Source organism: Erithacus rubecula, assembly GCF_903797595.1.
Source record: "Erithacus rubecula genome assembly, chromosome: 3".
NCBI lineage: Eukaryota > Metazoa > Chordata > Aves > Passeriformes > Muscicapidae > Erithacus > Erithacus rubecula.
Genome location: NC_136689.1, coordinates 67895558 through 67917682, shown reverse-complemented (window position 1 = coordinate 67917682; position 22125 = coordinate 67895558). Strand labels below are relative to the sequence as shown.

General features: G+C 40.3%; 1 protein-coding gene across 1 annotated transcript; it reads left to right on the top strand.

Moving 5' to 3' along the window:
- Positions 1-546: 546 nt before the first annotated feature.
- Positions 547-21642, top strand: LOC306798954 (uncharacterized protein; the record flags this gene model as incomplete). The annotated part of the gene is made up of 14 exons (XM_079299362.1): positions 547-714; positions 1878-1991; positions 2333-2464; positions 3328-3445; positions 3981-4123; positions 4321-4491; positions 4620-5004; positions 17380-17636; positions 18132-18194; positions 18809-18937; positions 19147-19264; positions 19583-19725; positions 20455-20622; positions 20772-21642. The coding sequence occupies 14 exons, from the start codon at positions 547-549 to the stop codon at positions 21174-21176; spliced, it is 2514 nt and encodes an 837-aa protein (XP_079155488.1). The 3' UTR covers positions 21177-21642.
- Between the last annotated feature and the right edge of the window lie 483 nt (positions 21643-22125).

The window sequence follows — 22125 nt, the reverse complement described above, 5'->3', positions numbered from 1 at the left end:
TAGTGTCTCCATAGCTGTTAATGACCCTTTTTAATTTATGAAGACATTTAGTTGATTTCATTTTTGGAAACCTGTTGTTTGAAACCCCCTTGGCACAGCTCTGGTTACCACAGGTGGTTATACTCAGACTTAGTTTCTGTCACCAAGTCTCTGTCACTAATGCAGATTGTTAAGAGGAAAGTGTATGAATCAAACTAGTTTGGAGAAGAAAATGTTAATCCATATCTATCTAATTTCAATACCATAAGTTGAAATAAGACACAGCATGGGATAAAGCAGAAAAAGAGTCCGTTCTAAGGAATGTACATATGTTGTGAGCATGGGTCCCTTTTGCAGACCCTCTGTGTCTTTGCTCCTACTGTGCACGATAGGCTGATCTGTGCAAGACTGGTTAAAACTTTCAGGATTTAGAAAACATCTATTATGTTCAACAGCCAGCTATGGGACTATCTCAGGGCAGATAGGTGCTTCACAGTGTGGTCTAGCTAGGCCAGTTGCACTAAATTTCTTAATTCTTTTGTGCTCCCACTCAGCAGACGCTTCGTGATGGACTCCATTTCTAGACCAGTTACTGAGTTTTGCCTTGATCTCTACAAAAAGCTCAACAGAAGTGCAGAGGACACAAATATTGTCTTTTCTCCAATGAGCATCTCTGTTGCCCTGGCCCTGATCCATCTTGGTGCAAAAAACAACACTGCTGCTCAGATAGAAAGAGTGAGTATGACTTAACATGGTGAGGTGCTTCCACATTGCTTGCTGTTCCCTTCATGGAAATGTTGGGCATCCCAGCATGGCACACGTGTGAGTGTCTCACAGGAAACTGCACAAGGGCAGGCACAGGTGCTGCCTTCACAGTGCTGCTTGGAGCACTGTGATCCCTGCCATCTGCTGGTGTGAGTCCCACTGCAAGAGCACAGAGCAAAGGCTGACTGAGTCAAAATGTCAAAGAGAGCCAGGTGAGCAAGGAGGAGGTGAAGAAGGCCACGCCTGCAGTCACTGTGCCTTTACTTCCTGCAGTGCAAGTTCTGCTTTCTACAACCTCTCTTCTCTTTTCTTTTTTTTTTTTCTTTCTTCTCCCTACCATGAGTGGTAAAAGACCAATAATCCTAATGCAGAAATTCTCACCAGGGTGTGGTGGGTTGACCTTTGCTGTGGCTGCCAGCTGCTCACCCAGACAGTCTCTCAGTCTCTTCTCTGCACAGAGATCATCTCTGCAGCCCCCTGGCTACCATAACCCTGCCACACCAATACTTTAGACAGGGACTCATGCTTATTTTAGGGAAGCAATGGGAATTGCTCAATATCAGTGTCCTCTACAAAGCAAGAGTAAGTCTATATATGATGCAATATTATTATAATAGAAAAGATGCTGAAATTTTTTCAGTGATGTATTTGCACAGTAGAAAAAAAGGACTGGTTTCTATTAAGAGCACTGTGGTTTTGATCTATTTCTTAAGCTGATGCTAATGTTAAGAATGATTGCAAGAAGCCAGTTTTGATGTTTCTAAAGAAAATGAAATCTGTCTCTTGGCTTGGGGAAACTTTCTGTTTTGAAATTTAACATAACTGTAGCAATGAAAACACTGATCAAATATAGCAATGAAAACACAAATCAATATAAACATTTTGAGGTAGTGAAGAATAACATTTTGAGGGATTAAGTGCAAGTTCTTCTTGGTTTGTTAATATAGAAAAGTGAGTCTTAACATGAATATATGAACAAGTTCAAGTCTGTCATTTCAACTGATGAGTGAGGCTGATAAAACATCTTTCATGAATCTACACCACTTATCCAATACAGCACAGCAAAGCTTTTAAAGAAGGAATGTGGTTTTATCCCAGTTACAATTGACATGACTTGACATCTTCACCTGCAGGTGCTCCATGTCAGGAAAGCCGCAGGAAGAACGAGTCTTGGATATGATGACGAGACTGCAGCCCCAGAAATGGAGCCAGAAGGAAGCCTGGAGAGTCAGCCTTCCTTCTCAGAGGTGTGTCCTTGGGTGGGGAGCCCTGCCTTCACTGCCTGGTAGCTTAGTGTGGGTAGAACACTAATGTTTACCACTGGAGGGAGTCAAAATCACATGCTCAGAGTCTGCCTGATCCTCTAGGAAATGACTGATACAAGGTTTTATTTTATTAAGAGCCAGTAAGTCAAAACCAAAGCCTTCAGTGATCTCATCTGAAAGAGGATCAGTCTACAAAGCCTGGACTAGCTGGATTTAAAAATCAGTACAGCAGAAGTTAGCCTTATAGTGTAATTAAGATGTAAATTAGCAACCAAAGCTGTACAGAAGAATAATTTTAATTGTTGTGTTTGTGTTACTCCCAGTGTGACAAGGAGGGAGACCTTAACCATACAGAGTTCCAGGAGCTGCTTTTACAACTACAAAACCTTGGTGAAAAATATGTTTTAACCTTGGCCAACAATCTCTTTATACAACAAGGATTCGAGCTCCAGCAGGTAAGTCACCTGCTAACTGCTGTGGCCATGACCCCAAGGCTCCCTGTGACTGTGAGCCTCACTGTTGCCCCTCTTGTGTGTGTTTTGGGGCATGTGATGTGCCACATGGAGCTGTTGAGGCTTGTGGGGAAGAGACAGGACTGTCAATTTTCCATGCTTTTATAAAACTAAAATAAAAAACCCCACAAACAAATCACCCTGTGGATTTCAAAGGCTACAGAGCAAAAATAAAGCAGGGATCTGTTCATTTTTGGCATATGTGCGCACTCAGCCAGAATAGAACCTACAAAATAGGCCAAAAATGGCCTATTCAAGCTGTCTGTAACTACCTACTTCAGGTCTTGCAAGTGGGACATCTGGGGCTGCAATAAGATTGGAGAGGTTTATCTCCAGGAAGGTTGCACAGGTTCATGCACAGGACTGCTCTGCTGAACTTCTTGCTTCTTTCCAACAGAATAACTGAGTGGTCTTGAGACTACTTGGTATGGCTAATCTTTGCTTTTCTGTCAATTATTTTGTTACTTAAGCATCAAACAACTCCTCTTGCATTTTTTCTGCTTTTGATTTTTTTTTAATCTGAACCTCAGTTATGGCGTTCTCTATGACAAGACTCTTTCTCCTGGTTTTCTTTTTACTTATTTACATTTTTTGACTTATGCTTTAGAATAATTATCTCTTCTTCAAAGATCCTCTGAATAAACTTCATATACTTGACATTTCCAAAATGAAATTTTGCCTTATGGACTCATTTCTAAAATGATTCCTCACCATTTCTAAAATACTATTGAATGATCAATTTCTTTCAAAAGGCAGTAAGTACTTAATAGATTTGACCAATTCATAATCTTTATTTTGCTTTACAGCAATTTCTAATGTGTAGCAAGAAACTGTATGGAGCAATGCTGCAAACAGTGGACTTTCATGGTGCTGTCGAAGCTGCCAGAAGAAAAATTAATGCTTGGGTTGAAAGTGAGACACAAGGTAACACAAAGCAAAACCATAGTCATTCTATTACTGCCTTCCCACATGGATTCAACAAATTAAATTTCAGGGTAGGAAAAGCAAAGATTTCTGTGTGCTCAGTCTTATGGTGTTTAAGGGTAGTTTATCTTCCCATCTGCTCTTAAAATATTAGAGTAAGTTACCAGCTAAATTATTTATGAGTTAAAGATATGTTTGCTGCAAAATATTTTTATCCCCACTTTATGCCTGGCCTGATAATTTCAGTAATATCTCTAAGTCTTGACCAGACAAACTGCTCCTGCAAGCAGCCATAAATGCAGATTCAGAACACCAGAGGATAATTTGGTGACCTCCCAGTACCCCCATCCTCCCTGGCTGGTAACAGGGCAGGGGAAGCTACCATTTGTTTACCTATATTGTTTTTGTCCTTCGAATAAACAGAGAAATGTGTTTCTAAGTTTTCCCAAAACTGAGTTCACAAACCAATAAGAGTCTCAGTTCAGAGTCTTAATGACAGCTAATAAATACTTCTGTGTTTCAAAATTCTCTTTAGGTAAAATCAAGGAACTCTTTGCACCTGGTGTGATTGATGGACACGCATTGCTGGTGCTTGTGAATGTAATCTACTTCAAAGCATCCTGGGAACACAAGTTTGAGGAAGAAAAAACAGTTCAGAGAGATTTTAAACTGAATCAGGTACATCTGCATTCTGTAAACCTTCACATTATTCACCTTAGATACTGTGAGCATTGCAGAAAGCATAACAATGTTCAGGGCTGAGCTGCCTGTGAGTAAGGTGTGGGTGTGTTGGGAACTTGACTTGGCTCCCTGTTGGGTAGAGGTGCTGGTGAGAGTGTATTGCCTAACTGACTGAGTAATTTTCTTTTCAATAGAACAGAATGAAACCTGTGCCGATGATGTACCAGAAAGGCAAATTTAAACTGGGCTACATTGAGGAGGTGTCTGCTCAGATCCTTGAACTCCCTTATGCTCAGAAGTCACTGAGCATGATCATCCTGCTGCCAGGACATGAGGCTGATGGATCTGTTGGTGGGCTGGAGCAGGTAAGGCAATGCATGTCACAGACTAGGGCTGGGAGCCAGTTGTCTGAATTAAATTAACACTGGGTAAAGATCTCAGTTTTTCAAAGCTTCCCACCTATCTTAATCTCCTTTTCCCCCCCATCTCATAGATTGAAAGCACAATCACCTATGAAAATTTGATGCTGTGGACCTCCTCAGAGAACATGTTCGAGACAACAGTGGAGGTTTACCTGCCCCGATTCAAGCTGGAAGGCACCTTTAACCTCAATGAGGTTTTACAAGAGATGGGGATGACTGACATCTTCACTGAATCCAAAACTGACCTTTCTGCAATGACCTTTGCAAAGTCTCTGGTGCTGTCAAACGTGGTCCACAAGGCGTATGTGGAAGTCAATGAGGAGGGCACCGTGGCAGCGACTGGCACTGGAGCTTCCATTGTCAGGAGGTCTCTGCCTCTCACTGAGGTCTTCATGGCTAATCACCCTTTCTTATTCTTCATTAGACACAATCCTACCAGTGCTATTGTTTTCTTTGGCAAACTCTGTTCACCTTAAAACCAGGACCATTTTCTAACACTGTGAGAAACACCTGGATGAAAAGCAGAAATTGCATTTTTTCTCTCCAATTCTTTCTTAATCCTTTGACAGCTAGTTTGTACTTCAAAATAATCACTGCAGCCAGTTTTGTTTAGAACCTATGAATCAGATGCTCTGCCACTAGGCTCCTTGAATTGTTAATATTGATCTGAATCCAGAATACGAGTAAACTGTACCTTAAGCTCACTGGATATGAATAACATTTTGTTTCCTTGGTGAGGTCATGGTGACAATATGGTTGAGATGGGAAGGGACCTCTGGATCATCTGGTCCACCTCCCCTGCATGAGCAGGGCCATCTGCAGCTGGTTGCCCAAGACCAAGTCCAGATGCCTCTTGGATATCTCCAAAGATGGAGACTCCACCACATGTCTGGACAACCTCTCCTAAGTCTATGTTAAGTTCTCAAATAACTCCAAAGAGAATTTGTGCATGGAGTCTTCAGGAATAGGACACAAAACCATGTATTCCTAAAGATGGTTAGTATATTATTTACATGGTATAGAAGGTTGTCTTTTATATGGGGATAAATCAAATTATTAATCTCAGGGTTTCAAAGAATAGGAAAAAAATGGTCTATACATGCCACTGAAGCTACCCATGTAGAACACCACAGCAATGAACTTCCTAGAAATGTGTTTTCCTTTTCCCATGTTGCTGTGTGGTGAATTTAAAACTTCTGAGATGCAAATCTGGGAGACAGAACTCTCTCCATGCTTTGCAAAATGAGGAAAGGTATTTTAAAGTGTGGTATAAATCATGGAAATCACAGTTAAACATTACCTGGAAATGTTTGTGGGAAAAAAAAATAAACTTCTTTCCAGCTGATAGGGAGACATTACTGAAAATTTGCTGGTTTAACATAAGGGATGTTTTCCTCAGAGGGATGAGGTTTAACAAATTAACATTTGTAATGTGCTTTTAAAATTTATATATATATATAATGAAGAATCAGTGAAAAACATGTTTAATGCACAGAATTATATATGGCATCAGAAAGAAGAAGACACACTGAAATAATGATGTGTCTCTCCTAAATAGAACATAGGCTGGTTTTAAACTTGTACATCCAAAAAGCCATCTGAAAAGAAAAATTCCCTTATCCAAATTTTGCAGGCATTTTATTTTCTCCTTTTGTTTAAATTTTCTAGCAGCTAGCTAGAAACTTGCTTACTTTGAACTATCTTACTGTGATCAATTAGATATTTTGCCCATGTTGAAATTCAGGAGCAAGGTAGGATGAGATGTAAATTCCTGGAGAACATCTAGTGAATGGATTCAAAGCAGACCTTGTGAAAGCTGTTCAAATAGGGCTTCTGGAAAAGGCCATTACAATTACTCCCTTTCCCCACCCTGTTTTTTAAAATTCAAAACAGTACTTAACTTCTTCAGTGGAGAAATTCATGTGGCTCAGGAGGTGAAAGGCCTGTATCCCACATCCTTGCTGGAATTCAAGCTTTCATCTTTCAAGAGAATGCATCAAGTGCTCACAGGGACCAGGTTTTAGCACAGGCTGAAGGGCAAAACTGCCCAATTTCCTTTTGAAGCCCTTACATGAAGTAGTGCAGCTTAAAGGCACAAGAAGAGAGCTCCAGGACAGATAACTCTGCAGTTCAATAACTGCATTATAGATGAGTTCTGATTTCCAGGCTCTGGTGCCATTCCTGTTTCAGCCCAGTAACAGAGGAAAAAAATTATCTGCATGTGGATGCCTATCCTAACTAGAATGGTATGAAAGAATTTTTGCCTATATTTTTCTGAGAGCATGAATTTTCCTTTCCTTTCTTAATATCTACCTAGAAAAGAACATAGTGAATGAAGTAGGTCAGCTGTGAATTTCATCTCAGTTCTTCAGAGTGCTGCTCTGCAGCTTTTTCATCTGAATCCTCATGCATGAAATTAGATATTCTCAGTTATGGGATGTGAGTCACAGCTTTTGTGTAAGAGCACTGCCACCTACACATCACCAAGATTATTTTGCAATCCTCCCTCACTTGAGTGCTACAGTTTGGAAACAGAGTCCAGCTCTTCCATACATTTGCTGACAGTTTTGTACATGCTGGAAAAGCACTCCTGAAGGACTTCTCTCACAAATCCTGATGGATGCCTTATTATCTCATGCAATGCCTTTTCTACAGCCCTCAGTTTGCCCACATCTTACTAAATTGTAGTGGGACAACCACTGTGGGGAAAGGCATTCTCAAACTAGAGTTTCATCACAGGAAAAGTCCCCTCAGTCATATTTTCAGATTATACTCATGCCATCATTGCATGTTATCTAGTGGGGACTTAGCTGCATTTTTCTTGATGGGTTCAGCTGCTGGTCTTCTGTGAAAAATGTGATATTCTACCCACAGCAGTGCTAAGCACTGAGCCTGTTGGCCTAAAATACATTATTGTATTACAGCCACCCTCCAGACACCAGGAGGAAACACTGTGAAAAAACTGACTGCTGCTTGTGATGCAGAGCAGCCTGCAGGGCTGCAGGATGAATACTTTGGCAGTGTAGAGCCATTTTCTTGCTCATGAATGGTGATGAATATGAAGGATCCTGCAAGACATGCCCAGGGGCCTTTGGTGCATGTCTTGTACCCCAGACGGGAACAATTCTACCTTACTGCCTTATTTGCTGGTTGCCTGGTGCAAACCTTCCAGAGGTGCAGACTGACAATAGCTAGGGAGCTCAACAAAACCTCAGAAGCCCCACCATATATTTCAAGCCATGATCATTGATGCCTCAAGCTCCCCATGCTGTTCTGCTGAAACACATGGGCTAGGCCTAGGGTACAAGGAAATCAGATCCATAGCTGGAATGCAGCAGCAATAATCCAGAGCTGACAACCTCAGCTATGCTCCTACACCAACTAACTTCCTATGGTGTTGTGGGAAAAAATCCACATCCAGTATGATGTACTTCAGTGAACCACAGTGTCGGAAGCTTGGTCAGTGCTTCTAAACCATGTAGCAGCTCTTGCAAAAAACCCAGGATTTTGACTATGTGTCTGTGTTTACACAGAGTATAGCCTTTAGGAGAAAAAAAGAGGAGATGAAAGTGACTGCAAAGCTAACTGGAGCAGAGAGGGGAAGAGTTTTCTTTGTGGAAGTTAATGAGGAGGGAACTGAGGCAGTTGCTGCTACAGGGGTGGCCAAAAGAATGCTTTGCCTCTGTAATTCCTTATGAATTCAGAGCTGACCACTTGTTCCTCTTGTTGACCAAACACAATCCTAGCAAGAACATTCTCTGCTTTGGCTGATGTTGTTCCCCCTAAGGGTAGAGCAGGTTCTGCTTCTTTCTGTACAAACAGAGCACAATACTGTGGTAGAAAGGAGTAAGGCATAAATAAGATGTTGCTATCAAGTTCCACTGACATTTCCTGACATCTATATTCTTGAACCCAAGAAAAAACCACCACATTGCTTCAGCAAGATAGCTGGAAAAATTATAATAGGCCTTTTCTGTTTAGAGCTCTTCTCAAACAAGTGAACTTAATGGAGCTTATTCAATTCTTATTTCATTCTTATTTCAGTGAAACCCACAGCTCATGTTCATGTCCTGAGCAAGTCTCCTTACAGATGTTGGGCATGGAGATATGTACAGATATATACCACACTCTTCTCAGAAACTCTCTCCAGGCCCTCCCTTTGGAAGTAGCAAAGTGTGGCAGAAATAAAATTATTCAAAGCATTTAATTGGTATGGCTTTTTGATCCTTGTTGCCTTAGGCACTCAATGCTTTTGAACATCTGCCATGTCTTGTCTCTTGCCTGTTTTTTTTTTCATCCATGAACTACAACCACAGCAAAGTGTCATTTACCACCATCAACAACTTGAGTGTTTTTCACCTTCATTTCTCTGACCTGTCATTATGAAAATAATAATGAATGCAAAAGGTAGGGGATTTTTTTAGTATTACTATGAAACTTTCTAAGAAAATTCTTCTCTAGTGCTCTGATGCTTCACATGTGCCTGAAAAGCCATGATCCTTGGAGACTATGAGGTGTTTGGCCTTGGAGAAAGGTTGTTCTGAGTCTGTAATTTCCCATTCTGCCAGTTCTTTGACCCTCTGCCTGATGAGTGGGAAATTATCTTACTGTTCAATATAGAGACAACTGCTGAGGGGAAAGCATTTCTTGATCCAGAATTCCATAATGGAATGGAATTCCCTTCTAAAGTACCATATTATTTTCAGGCTATATTAATGCAATTGTCTGGTGTCTGCACTGGGGTGCACTGAGTGTGACTGAGATGGAGCTGACTGTGTTTACAGCAGCCTGTATGGTAGTCTTTTGGGATTTCTGTCTTAAACAGTGTTGATATATTTTGGCTGCTGCTGAACTGCACTGCAAAAGCAATTATGGTCTAATCCTGGTCTAATTCTGCCTACACATTTTTTGCAATTATACAAAATGTGTTTATAAGCTATTAAAACATCAGTGAACAGGTATTGGTAGAGTTCTGATAGATTTACGCTCATGTCTGAGAACAGAATTCAGTCCCAGCTCTCCAGCTGAGCAGGAAGAAAAAAAGACCATCTTGAAGTCTCAGTTTAGAAATGAATGCACAGAGTTTTGTTTCTCCATGTAGCACAAATGCAGACAAAGGGATATTATATTTAGGGGTACATCCATCCTTTTCCAGTTAACAAATACAGCAGGAAAAAATTAACCATATCTTAAATATACAATAAACTTCAGTTTTGCAAGTGAAGATGTGGGAAGCATTCCCAAATCTCAAATGAGAGGGCTTGCTGGCAGTGTCAGAGCTCTGAAGTCACCCCACAGGCATTTGATGGTGTTCCAGATCCTGTTTGCCTCCTGTGGCTTACTGGTAATGTTTACTTTATACTAAATAAAAAGAGATTTATGGAAAGGGCCAAATGGCACTTTCCCTCAGCAGTAACACTGGCTGTGTGTGCTGCTGTACCAGGGGATCTCTGTTCCACTGGCACACAGAAAGTTGCAAGGGAAGTGTTGTGTCATGATTTCCCACACACCCTTAATGTCCCTTCATCAGCATGTGAGATACCTGCTTTCATCTGGAGCAATGTGAGGCTCTTCTGTGTGTGAATTTCACTTCCAGGCCAAATGCCAAAGCTATTGAACATCTTGTTCTGTCAACACAGTCTTGTTTGTATCCAGTGCTTACTCAAGAATACAATAGCAGGGGCTACTTTACATGTTCTGCATGAAGTAGTGGTTCTTGGAACCATAATGCATGTAAGTCAACTTTTCTTGAATATCTTATTCTGTGCAGAAAAAGTACCTTGTTCTATGAGTGATGTTTGTAAGTGATGGGATTCACAAGGTCATGTGTCTGGGTTACAGGAAGGCCAGAAGAGAAATTGACTGTCATATTTTATCCAGAATAATATGAGAGCAAAAACTTTATCAGGGGTAAAAATCAGTGGAACTGAGGGAAAGCAGAAATGTCAAGAGATATAGAGAACTTATTTTCAGGACAGTTCAGCAATCCTTGGTTAGCTCAGGAATGTAGGAATTTGAATTGCAGAATGAAGAAATGACATAGTGTACAAATTCCATGGCAGTATATGGAAAACATAACATTTACACAACTGTATTATTCTGTGGCCTGAAAAAGAATCTTTTTCCATGGGAACAAATTCTCTTTTCACACCTCAATTGAATCCAAATCAGTTTACATTGCCTGAAAACTTGACCCTGTGTTTTCAAATTTTCCACCTGCCTCTTCCTCACAGTGCTTGGCAGACTAGGAAGGGTATTTTCAAATCTCAGTTTGTTTTCAAAATTCAGTCACTAAAAATATGTGCACAGTATTGGCAAACAAGCTCCATTTCTGGACCTATGATACATCTGACTTCACTAGCTGTAAGGACTGGCAAGAATACCCACACTAACATTTATGCAAATAACATACAGGACTACTGAGCAACTGTATAATTTGACTAGCTGTGCAAATCATACTACAAGGATTGTCACAAGAATGAGGAAGAACAATTATTTTTAACATCCAGACTAATGGCCAAAAGCAATTCCTTTCTCCTCAGAATGGTGAAAACTGTACAATGTGCTACAGGGCTGAACAGCCCTGAAGGATGTTTCAGGGTTCCAAGTCTAATTTGGTAAAGTAGCTCAGAAGCTAACAGTACCCACAGGTTTTGGGGAGTGTGACTAGTGTAGTGTTACGTTCCTGGTTATGAGTACAGCTACCATAATTACATTTTATGACCAGGGAGACACTCCCAAATACTACGTCTTGTACAAAGGATAAATTGACTAATAAGTATTTGAACAATTTAGCCAGTAGCACGTATCAAAGTTTGAAGATAACTGAATGCAACTGTTTTAATTTTTAGTCGGGACAACTTAGGACAAAGTTGACTTAAAACTTCAGGAATAAGGAAGAACAGAAATATAGCAGATGTTTGGAAACTCTTTGTCCAGAATCTTCAAAAAACAGGTTCAACAAACACCTACCAACTGTAATCTAGATCTTTCATCCCACCTTTGGGCAGCAGATGCACCAGGTATCTCCAAGATCCTTCCAGCCACAGTGATGTCACTTCTAACCAAACTTAACAACAACAGCTCCATTGCATGAAAATATCTGCTATCTTTTTCACTGACTAAGCAATATAGGAAAACAGGCTGTTTTTTAAAATGCAAAGGAAATTTGATACTTTCTGCTGCGTCCCTCAATGATGAATGACAAGAAAAGATATGAACTGAGGCAGAGCCAGGAGAGGAATACATATGGGCCTTCTGTATCACACAGCTTTAAAAAATTTTGCACTTGCTGTTAAGGTATGGAAACCTGGCTTACAAAATGACTTAAATTGACACAAAGAAATTATATCCAGAAATATTATAAATGAGATCACTCAGAAAGCCTGAATCAGCTTATAAAACAGGGTCATCATGCAGAAATATTTAACTGGGTAGTCATATCATCTCACACTATGGAAGTCTGTTAAGAAGACACATGCAGACGTCCCTGCCTACAAATGTAATTTCCTGTTAGTCAAAGCTCATGAACAACTGAGAAAGGGTGTGAGCAGAGAAGGTACAGACAGAACTGGCTGTATTTTTGGATGCTGATGACTGAATTAAAGATGAAGACTAATTTGCTGTTATTTTGTGTCATGTCTAAATTTCCCTGGGGAGTACATGGGGTTTAATGTAAATGGGGTTTATTGCAATTGTGGGAAAGCTTCTGGTGCACAAAGAAGTTCATTTGGAAAAACAGCAGTGCTGGGCTCACCTTTTCCCTGTCAAGTTGAATAACCAGCATGGGGTGGCTCAAGTCTCTGCAAAGTTCACACTCATCAATTCCTGCACCTGGCTGCCAGTAAATTCAGCATTGGAGAGTCAGCAGACAGCAGTGCTATTTATAAGCTGACAGTGGATTTTCAATAGGTTCTTGACTCATACAACCTGAAGATCACAGAAATGAATATCAGAATCTGCTCATGTGGTGCTTCCTGAACGAGCTGAGACAATCAGCAACATCTAAAGTATCTCCAGCTTCTTCAACTTCAAGAGGTATGTTTTCTGTCATGCTAAATTTTCTGTGGATAACCACAGATACTTTATCACCCTAATTACTCTGATATATTGTATAAGACTTGTTATTTGTTGTAGCAGATGTCTGACAAACAGGGAGGGGAGCCCTCTTGGCCAGTGAAAATCAAAGGAGTCCTTGTTTTATTCTTGCTATTCAGCAATTTCACTTATTTAATGGTACCTTTGCTCACAGGCAACCTCAGACAGATCAGGTACTCTGTAATTACCACCTGAGCAGGGTGGTATCAGAGCATTTTGTAAGATGAAAGGGACAAGAAAAACCTTTGCTGTCAAACTTGAGATCAGCCTCTGGTTCCTCGACAAGAATCTACTTCCCTGCTACATCCTGCGGCATTGACAGCAAGGGAAGCATATGGCTGCAAACAGTGAGGAAAAAGCCAAGGGAGAACTGTAGACATTCAAATTTCTTGCATCCTCTTGAAGCAAATAATAATCACAAGGAATATGCTGGTGGTCTCTTCTGTTACAGAGTGAGTCATTGCTTTTTGCTGTGAGCTTGTGTTCTGCTGATTGGCATCACCAACTGGATCTTTGTTCCTTGCTTATCTCATCCATGCCATCAGAACTCTTTGTGGTTTGAAAATCATATAGAGAAATCTTCATTTCCTGGTCCTGGCTCCAAGGCCATCAGAAACATTAAAAAATGTTGCTTGAAAGTGAAGTAAAATTTTGAGACTTTCAGTCAAAATAACTGCAAATAGATGAACAGTGCCAGGTAAAACTTATCCCTAGAGATGTAGTGTTATTTATAGTCATCGAAATGTGTGGAATTTTAGGTGTAGAAAGGTCAGTCTGCAATCCATTCCTCTGTGCCTTAAAGCAGCTTTACTATGGCAAGCATCTGACCACCAGCTAAAAGGTTGTTTTTGAAATTTGCATTCTTGACAGAGTAGTCCATCTGAAACAAAATCTGTCACTGCCTCTGTGCTTGCAGTGCTTTTACATCTTCATTTTCCTTTCCACACAGCAGCATCTCAGCAGCCACTTCTCCATAGCCTTTAGAAAAAGTCCTCCTGCTATTTATCCTTCCTTTTAGCAAGTTACCAGTGGAAAGGAATAAAGAGACTCTCCTGAATCTGAGACCACTGAGACCATCTTCAATCCCTTTCATTTTTCTCTGGCCTGCAGTGAACCTCTGCATTATTCAAAGAGCAAGAAGGGAGTCATAGATCTGGAAAATGCAGTGCAGGTCCTAGTCCAGCCCTCTGCTCTACAGCAGGATGAGCTGTAGCTTTGCCTTTCCCAGCAAGCATTTGCATAGTGAGTCTCCTCAAAACCTACAATTCAGGAGACCCTTAAATCTGCTTGAACAAAAAGTCCTGGATTTCCCAAACATTCCCATTGAAAAACTATCTCTGTCTAAGCCACACTCTAACCTACACTAAATTAACCTAGAAAATAACTAAATAACAAAGCAGGAGACTAGAAGAACAGTACAGAATATTCCTTTCTGGGAATGAATGCCTATCCAGCTCCATTGTCTGTATTTGACCACTGACAGAAATTGATTTATGTGAAACAAATACCCACTAAATGGAAAAATGGAGCCACAGTTAATCTTTAGATTAACTCAAAATGAATTAAGAACAGAAGTATCTACAAAACCAGAGAAATAGCAAACAATGATGAAGAAACCTGGAAAAACCTGTTCACTTAAAATAGTTAAGACAAGAGCTCCAAAATAATTAGAAAACTAAGCAGGGGCTAAGAGAGTAGTGTTTCACTGTGAGCATAATAAATAACTTGAACTTTGCTTTAACATATTCCTACACAGAAGAAAGCATTTTAAGATACTTGTGGCTTTTAGCACATACCCCTGTGCCCAAAGGCCATGAATTACTGTGCTTCGGGATTGCAATTTTCCATTCACTGTGTTAATGTGGACTAAAAATTGCCAGTATTCCTGAAAGACAAATACTTTCTATTCTGGGAGACACCTGGATGCTACCCTGAGTTAAAACTGTTACATCTTGTAGCTCCTACCTGTATACTTCCTCCTTCTTGTATTCCGTGATATTTTTCCTCCAACTGTGCTATGCCTAGTGCCCAAAATAAGAATGCAAGAAACCAGAAGAAAGGGAACAGCATCTGCCCAGCTTTGCTCTGCAGTTCACTGTTGGTGACAATGTGAGTGTTGGGGAATCCATTTGGTGCAGGTAGCTCGAGGTGCAGCTGCAGGCTGAGCTCTGGGTGGGAGCCCCAGGGAAGGAGCTGTGAAGTGACCACCCAGTGCAGAACAAAGGGCCCAGGGAGCTGTGGCCTGGCCAGGACACTCAGAGACACAGTAGGAACCCAGGACCTTGGACTTTCCCACGTTTAGGTTGTGAGGGTATAAAAGCCCAAGGTGTCCTTTCTTTGGGGTCCCTCCTTGGAGACACCAGCTTGAGCTGATATTTTGTTATTGCACAGTGATTAAATGATTTTAAGGACTGAGATGTCTGAGGCTCTGTGATGGTAAGGAGATCTGGTGTGACTGTGGGTGTGGGGGATGCAGCTGTGAAGTGGCCCTGATCCCAGCTTGGTTGGTGCAGATGTAACTGCTGGAGTGGCTCCTGGATGGTCGGACAGGGACGTTTCCTCAGCACGAGGAACAGGCTCAGCAGGTAGGTCTTTAGGTGACAGTGTGGAGGCCAGCCAGAAACCAGGAAAGCAAGCCTGATGCTTCTTTGGGAAATTTTCTTGTCCCTGTGTTAAGCAAGTTAAACCAGACTCCATGGCTTTTGTTGCTTCAGGGAAAATCTATGCAGGTCTGACTCTCTTGTTCTCAGGGCTTGAATGAACAACTCACTTTTAATTTCTATTTCCTCCCAAGAAACAGCTATGGGAAAAATCAAGCTGAAAGAGAATTAAACCCATGACTACCTTATGACTGATAGGAAACTGCCTTCAGAGTTTCCTAAATACCAGAGAAGCCTATTATCCAGTTGGGTAGATGTGTAAATATATCCTAGTAGTGATAACTAAGTACTTGTTACAAAACAGTGTTGTTAGGGCTTGCATACGCTCGTGTGAATACTTGCCCAGCCACACACCACATCAATCTGAATGTGAAGAAGGATCACTTATCAGGAAAATAACACCAGAGATATACTACTTCTGATAAGCAGGTTGCTCTGTCCCTTCTGCCTATGCCTTGCTGAAGCAATATAAGACAATGATCAGGCATCCTCAGAAACATTGACAAAAATAAGGAGTAATGAGAAGTTCTGGGCTAAAATTAGGCTATAGTTTAGCCCAGGACTAAATCAGTGGGCTGGTTATAGCGGTATAATTGGTCCCACTTCTAACATCAAAACACAACAAAATTACTTGAATTTATTTCTTTACAGGTGAAAAACCTCTCTGAAATTGCCTTTGTTTCTAGGAGGTTTTTTTCTTTTTTTTATAACTAAGATTTCTTTTTATATCTTAGTATGCATTTAAAATCGTGATTGTTTTCTAAACTCCCAGGGATATGGAAAAATTCAAGATTCCACAACAGGTCCCCTAATTATACTAACTAGTTGTAACAGACAGGAATGTGATTCATCACGAGTGAAATTTACGCTGCCACTGGGAGTGGCAATGGTTTTATATCCCATTGCTCCAGAAGCTCCATCAAGAAGCTCGACTGTCAAGCTGACACTGCCAGTCCTGGGGAGAAGGTAAATATCTCCATGATCTTTAATTCTAAATGACAGCACTAGGATATAAGGATCAATATCTCCATTAGTAATATCTCCTTTGCATATGTATATGGCATGTGACATATTTTGAGGAAGTGACAGTATTCCCCAGTTGCTGTGCAAAATTTTGGATTATATTAAAATGTATGGGCTGTGTAATGAATCTGTGCTTAACTTGTACAATGGTACTTCTAAACCTCTACTTTCCAAGTGTGCTTCTAAAGAAGATTAAAACCATTTACCACTTCTTCTGTATGACCCAGACTGGTAATTTATAAGAGCATAGTCTTTCTATAAAGTGCTGTCTTTCAAACGTTTATGGGGATGATTTAATTCTTCTTGTGTAATAAGTGAAATATGCTTACTATATTTGTGGAGGAAATTATTCAGATTCAGTAAGAATCAAACCAAATGTGACTTTGAATAGTGTAACTTCAAAAATACTGAACTTATGATCAGATGCTTCAACAACACTTTACTGGATGCAGACACTGGAAAAAGTATTTCATGAGAAAAGAACTCTGCTCTAGGTCTAAGATATGAAGAGTTTTGGAGAACGTTCAAGGTGATCTGTTTGTGATAATTGTGATTGCAACAGAAAGGTATTTGGGAAAATGAGTTTAAGCTGCAGGAAAAAGAGTTTAAGCTTCAGATAAAAAGTATGTCTGGAATTTTCTACTAATGCACAAAGTGCTTCTGTTCAAAATCCTACTAAGTGTAGAACTACTGTCTGTGGTTCTATTTTCTGTCAAACATTTGTTAAGCAACCGGCCTTAGAAGGACACAGTATATGAGGCAAAGCTGAGTAATACACACAAAGTTTTTAGAGAGAAACAAAGAGTAAGATATGATCAAAGGTACAATTAATAAGTGCTATGCCTGAAGGACTCAAGGCAAAAAGATCAGGATATAAATTAAGCTGGAAGTTTGGTTAGGACAAAGCTAGGGTGAAGTGGCAAAGTCATCGCTATTGTGCGAGCTGGAAAAGCAGCTCAACTCAGAATACTGTTTCTGCAAATGTGTTTCTTCTGTTATTCAGGGTGCTGGTTTTCAGATTCACTGTGAAATCCCAAATGTAATCAACAAGGAATTTCCAGGGCATCTAAGCATAGTAGGTGTAAGGATGAGAAGCCTAAAATTATTTTTACCTTCATTTCAGGTGATCACAGCCCCACAATGTGCTCCCTCAGTGCAGCCAATGCCAGGTTCTGCCTTGACTTTTTCAGAGAGCTAAACAAAAGAAAAAGAAATGAAAACATCTTTTTCTCCCCACTAAGTCTGTCAGCTGCCTTTGGAATGGTAGTCCTCGGGGCCAGGGGCAGTACACTCGAGCAGATTGAGAAGGTAGGTCCTTGCTCTGAAAAGGGAACAGTAGCAAGATACAGGCCAAGAGGCTGATTGTACCATCTGATACAGTTCCTAAAATCCACAGGGCACAGAAAGCCCTTTTAAAAATACATCATGCTCTTCCTAATACCAAACTTCTTCAGACTAAGCATTATTATTGAATTGACTGTTCAATGAATACATCAATACTAAATAAAGTGTTTTGCAGGTATCTCTGCACTCTCAGAGCTCAGAAGAGTTCCTTACCTTTAACGTGTTTTTTTTTTTTTGCCTTTCTGGACACCTAAAGCCTCCTTCCTCATACAGAAAGATTTCAAAGCTTTCATGCACTCACCATCTCCTAGAACCACTTGTTCACTTGCAAGGATTTAATGGTAAAGAACAAAGGGGCCTTTCCGCAGGGACTGTGTCGCTGTGTTTTGGTATAGGCTTGCAACACAGCTTTGAATTCTGAATTCACTCAGCTGAATTCACCCAACATTTATATTGCAGGTCTTTCATTTCAGAGAAGTTTTGAGCAGTACAAGACAGGAAAACAGATACCCTTCTGAGAAGGTAAGACACAATTGCACCTCTGGGCTGAAACAAGAAGAGCCAGTTTGTCAGTTTGTCTTTTTCCTTGAAGGCAACCACTTAATCAGAAAGCACAGCAGGGCTGATCAACCTCTCCACCTAGATTTGCTGACCAGCTCACTACTTTTCCTTTATTAGCTATTTAAGGGGCCTTGTGAGATCACACATTTCAACAGCTGAGCCTTCTCATTATGGGTGTCTAACCAAAAGAGCAATGCCAATCTAAAATGTGGTAAGTGCTTCAAATACCACCTGCAAAGGTTTGACTACAGAGCATGCCAAAGGCACCTTAGAGCTTGCTTCTCCCAATCTCTAAGGCAGCAGCCCTTTGCTTAGTGCACACAGAGACATCTCTGTAGGATATGCTGTGGTTTGGAGGTGAACTGGTGCCAGCCTGATGGGGAACTGTCTTGTCATCCTGCACATATGGCACAGGGGGAATAGCAGGTGGTGTCCTGGTGCATTTATTCCAGTGCCTCTATCAGCTGGGTGGAGCAGGGCTTCTCATGCAGAGAGAGGCTGCAATTCACCCTCGGGTCCAACTTTGCATAGGAAAGCTCAAGCCTACCACGAAACATCTGTTTTCCTGTTTGAAGTGTGAAGAAGATGAAGGAGTCCATTCCCAGTTCCAGGCTCTGTTGGCTGAAGTCAGTGAACCTGGACCAGGCTGTTGTCTCACCATTGCCAACAGACTCTTTGGAGAAATTACTTATCCATTCTTCCAGGTAAGCAACTGTGGTCTCCCTTGTAACAGCTCCTAGGAATGGGGAGTTCAGCGGAATGTTTTCCATCATAAAGCTCAAAGGGACATATGACTTTTTTATTAATTTCTTTCTTGCTGATCTACTACATGGAACTATCTTGAAGCCATGAAATTATCTATCTTATAAAAATCATCACTTTGCAATAAACTTTTGAAATTTGTACTTTCCAGAAATACTTGGATTCCATGAAGAAATTCTATCGAGCAGAACTGGAACCAGTAAATTTTAAATACACTGAAGAAGAAGTCAGAGAAAAAATTAACTTCTGGGTTGAAAATGAGACAAAAGGTAAAGAAAAAAAAAATGTGCAGGCCTTAAGGTATGCAATTGAACCACTTAAGAATATCACTCTCTATATTTTTTCCAAAGATAGCAAGATTTTTATATATTAAACACCTGCACTAACTTTTTCTTTTCAATAGGAAATAAATGTAGTAAGGGGAACAAAAATGCCTTGAGTTCCTTGGTTCTAAACCTGTACATAAATATTTGACATTTGTCTGACAGCATTATACCACTTGTTAATTTAAAAGAAATAACTATTAGTCAAAGTCAGCTGATTGCCGGAACAAAGTAATAATTCTTCTTAATTCATTATTTTTAAAGGTAAAATCAAAGACCTATTTGCTGCTGGTTTTATTGATCCCTCTACTGTACTTGTCCTGGTCAATGCCATATATTTTAAAGGAAAGTGGGCAGTAGAATTTAAGAAAGAAGACACTAAGGAAATGTATTTCCACCTGAACAAGGTACAGTATGGAACTGAAGCAGCTGGGGCATGGAGGTCAGATGTCTGTTTTCTATAATAACAGAAGGGGGCTTTTCTCCTCTCTTTTGTCCCAAGACAAAACAGTGGTCTTAAGTGAGAATAATAGAAGGCTGTATTTCTCTCTGTTTTCCTAACCAAATATGCAAATATTTGTACCAATGCACATCTGAAGTGGTTCTTGAGCAGCTGCGATCCTTGTTGGACCAAATCCACTGAGCACATGCACTAATTTTGTTGGGGATTTTGCAACCAAGGGTGCTGCTTCAAAAATAGTCTGTTCTTGAGATTGAAACTGAGGATTCTGTTTCTCTGCTGCTATTTATGAACAGAACAGCAAGTACTTACGGGAAAAAAAGACAAATTGTCTCAGGGGAATGTATACATTATTCATGAAGAATTTAATTTATGGTTGCATAAGATGTATCCGTTTCCTCATCTGACACACCAGAAAAAAGAAAGATGTAATGAGGAAGTTGTGGGTAAAGTAATTTGACACCATTAGAAAGGGAAATGTAGTTTTCATGCTTCTAAAATGGATAACTTCATTGGGACTACACTTGGGAGGAACATATCAATGCTACAAGTACATTAAACCCATGACCAATTTAAATAATGTTTTTGAGCTCAACTATAACCTCAGTGGTGAAACCAATTAAAACCAGGGTGATAATTTCTGTGTTTTCCATTTCATATGTTTCATGTGTTCCAGAATGAGAGAAGGAAAGTGCAGATGATGTTTCAAGAAGGATATTTTAACATGGCCATCATAGAGGAACTGAAAACAAAAGTCATAGAGCTCCAATACTACAATAATGAACTGAGCATGTTCATTCTTCTTCCTGAAGATGACTGTGAGAACTTTACTGGCCTAGAACAGGTAACACTTCATTTTCACTCTAGTAACATACATACAGAGCAATACTTTAGCAATGCTGCAGTGTACTCAGAAGACAATTGGGAAAAACTGAGCTTCCTTTCCTTGCATTCATGATGGTGCCAATCATTACTTCCATTACCACCTTACAGCTTGAATGTGCCCTCACCTACGAAAAACTCACAGAATGGACCAGCTTGGCTATGATGCAACCACTAAGCGTGAAGCTGTACCTGCCCCAGTTCAAGATGGAGGAAAGTTATGTTCTCAACAACACTCTCCAGGAGATGGGAGTAATGAATGTTTTTGCCTGGGGAAAAGCTGATTTGTCAGGAATCTCTAAGAAAGATGGCTTGGTTGTATCCAAGGCCATTCAGAAGACAATCGTGGAAGTCAATGAAGAGGGCACTGAAGCAGGTTGTTCCATGGGGCTTCTTGCAATGCCTCTGTGTTGCCCAGTAACTTATGAGTTCAAAGCTGACCATCCATTCCTCTTCTTCATCAGACACAACCAAACCAACACCATTCTCTTCTTTGGAAGGTACTCCTCTCCTTAAGTGGAGGTTATATCAGAAATTAGATCTTTCTCTCCACTAGCAATCCAACTGGCAAACAATAAGGATAAAATAAAAAACAAAATACATTTCTCTAGATTTTATCGTAAAGTCTAGTTTGCTGTAAATAAAAAGACCATCTGAGCAGACCCAAATAAAAGATAGAACCCTAAACCCCATAAATCTTAGGCATATTTTTCTTCTAGGAGGCCTCATGAAAATGACATCTACCTTAAAACACACTATGAGGTATTTGCCAAAAAGCTGTAGTCAGTCCTCTAGGGACATCTGCGAAGAAAATTTTACTTTGAGCCTTTCCTAATGTGGTATGGATCCAATAAACCCATGACTTTACTGCCCTGAAGATGTGATACATTCTGTAACATGAAGTAGACAGGAGGATAGGGATCTGCATCAAAAGCACAACCTCAGGTACTTGATCTCTTTTAGCCTTACCTACCTAAGGTCTGAAGGAAAATACCACTTTACAGGGGAGCAGAAAAACATTCTCCTGGGGTCTCCTATTAAGCATTGCTTGGGGCCTGTGTTTCAAACTGGAGCTCTCAGAGTTTATTGTCAGAGAGCAGAGAAACCAGAAGATTTTCTGGTGTAATTTTGCTTGTTTGCAAGAAGGGCAGACCCTTGCTTATTGTTCTTTTCTGTGAAAAACCCTGTATGTCTGAGCAAGTTCTCCATCTTCCGTGTAACAAAAACAGGGTTTCAGAATAATGGAATAATTTTCTGACAAGGCCTGCTCTGTGATGTCTGGGAATGAGACATGTAATTCCCACATTAAACTTTGAGTAGTGATCAGCCATTCTCACTTCTAAGAGCCAGTTCTGTTTGGGCCTCAGGTAGCATGAGTTTCTTTTTCTTTTTTATTCATCATTAACATTAAAAAAATTTAAAATCTATAGTTGTGGTTTTAGATTGGTAGTCTGTGCTTATTATT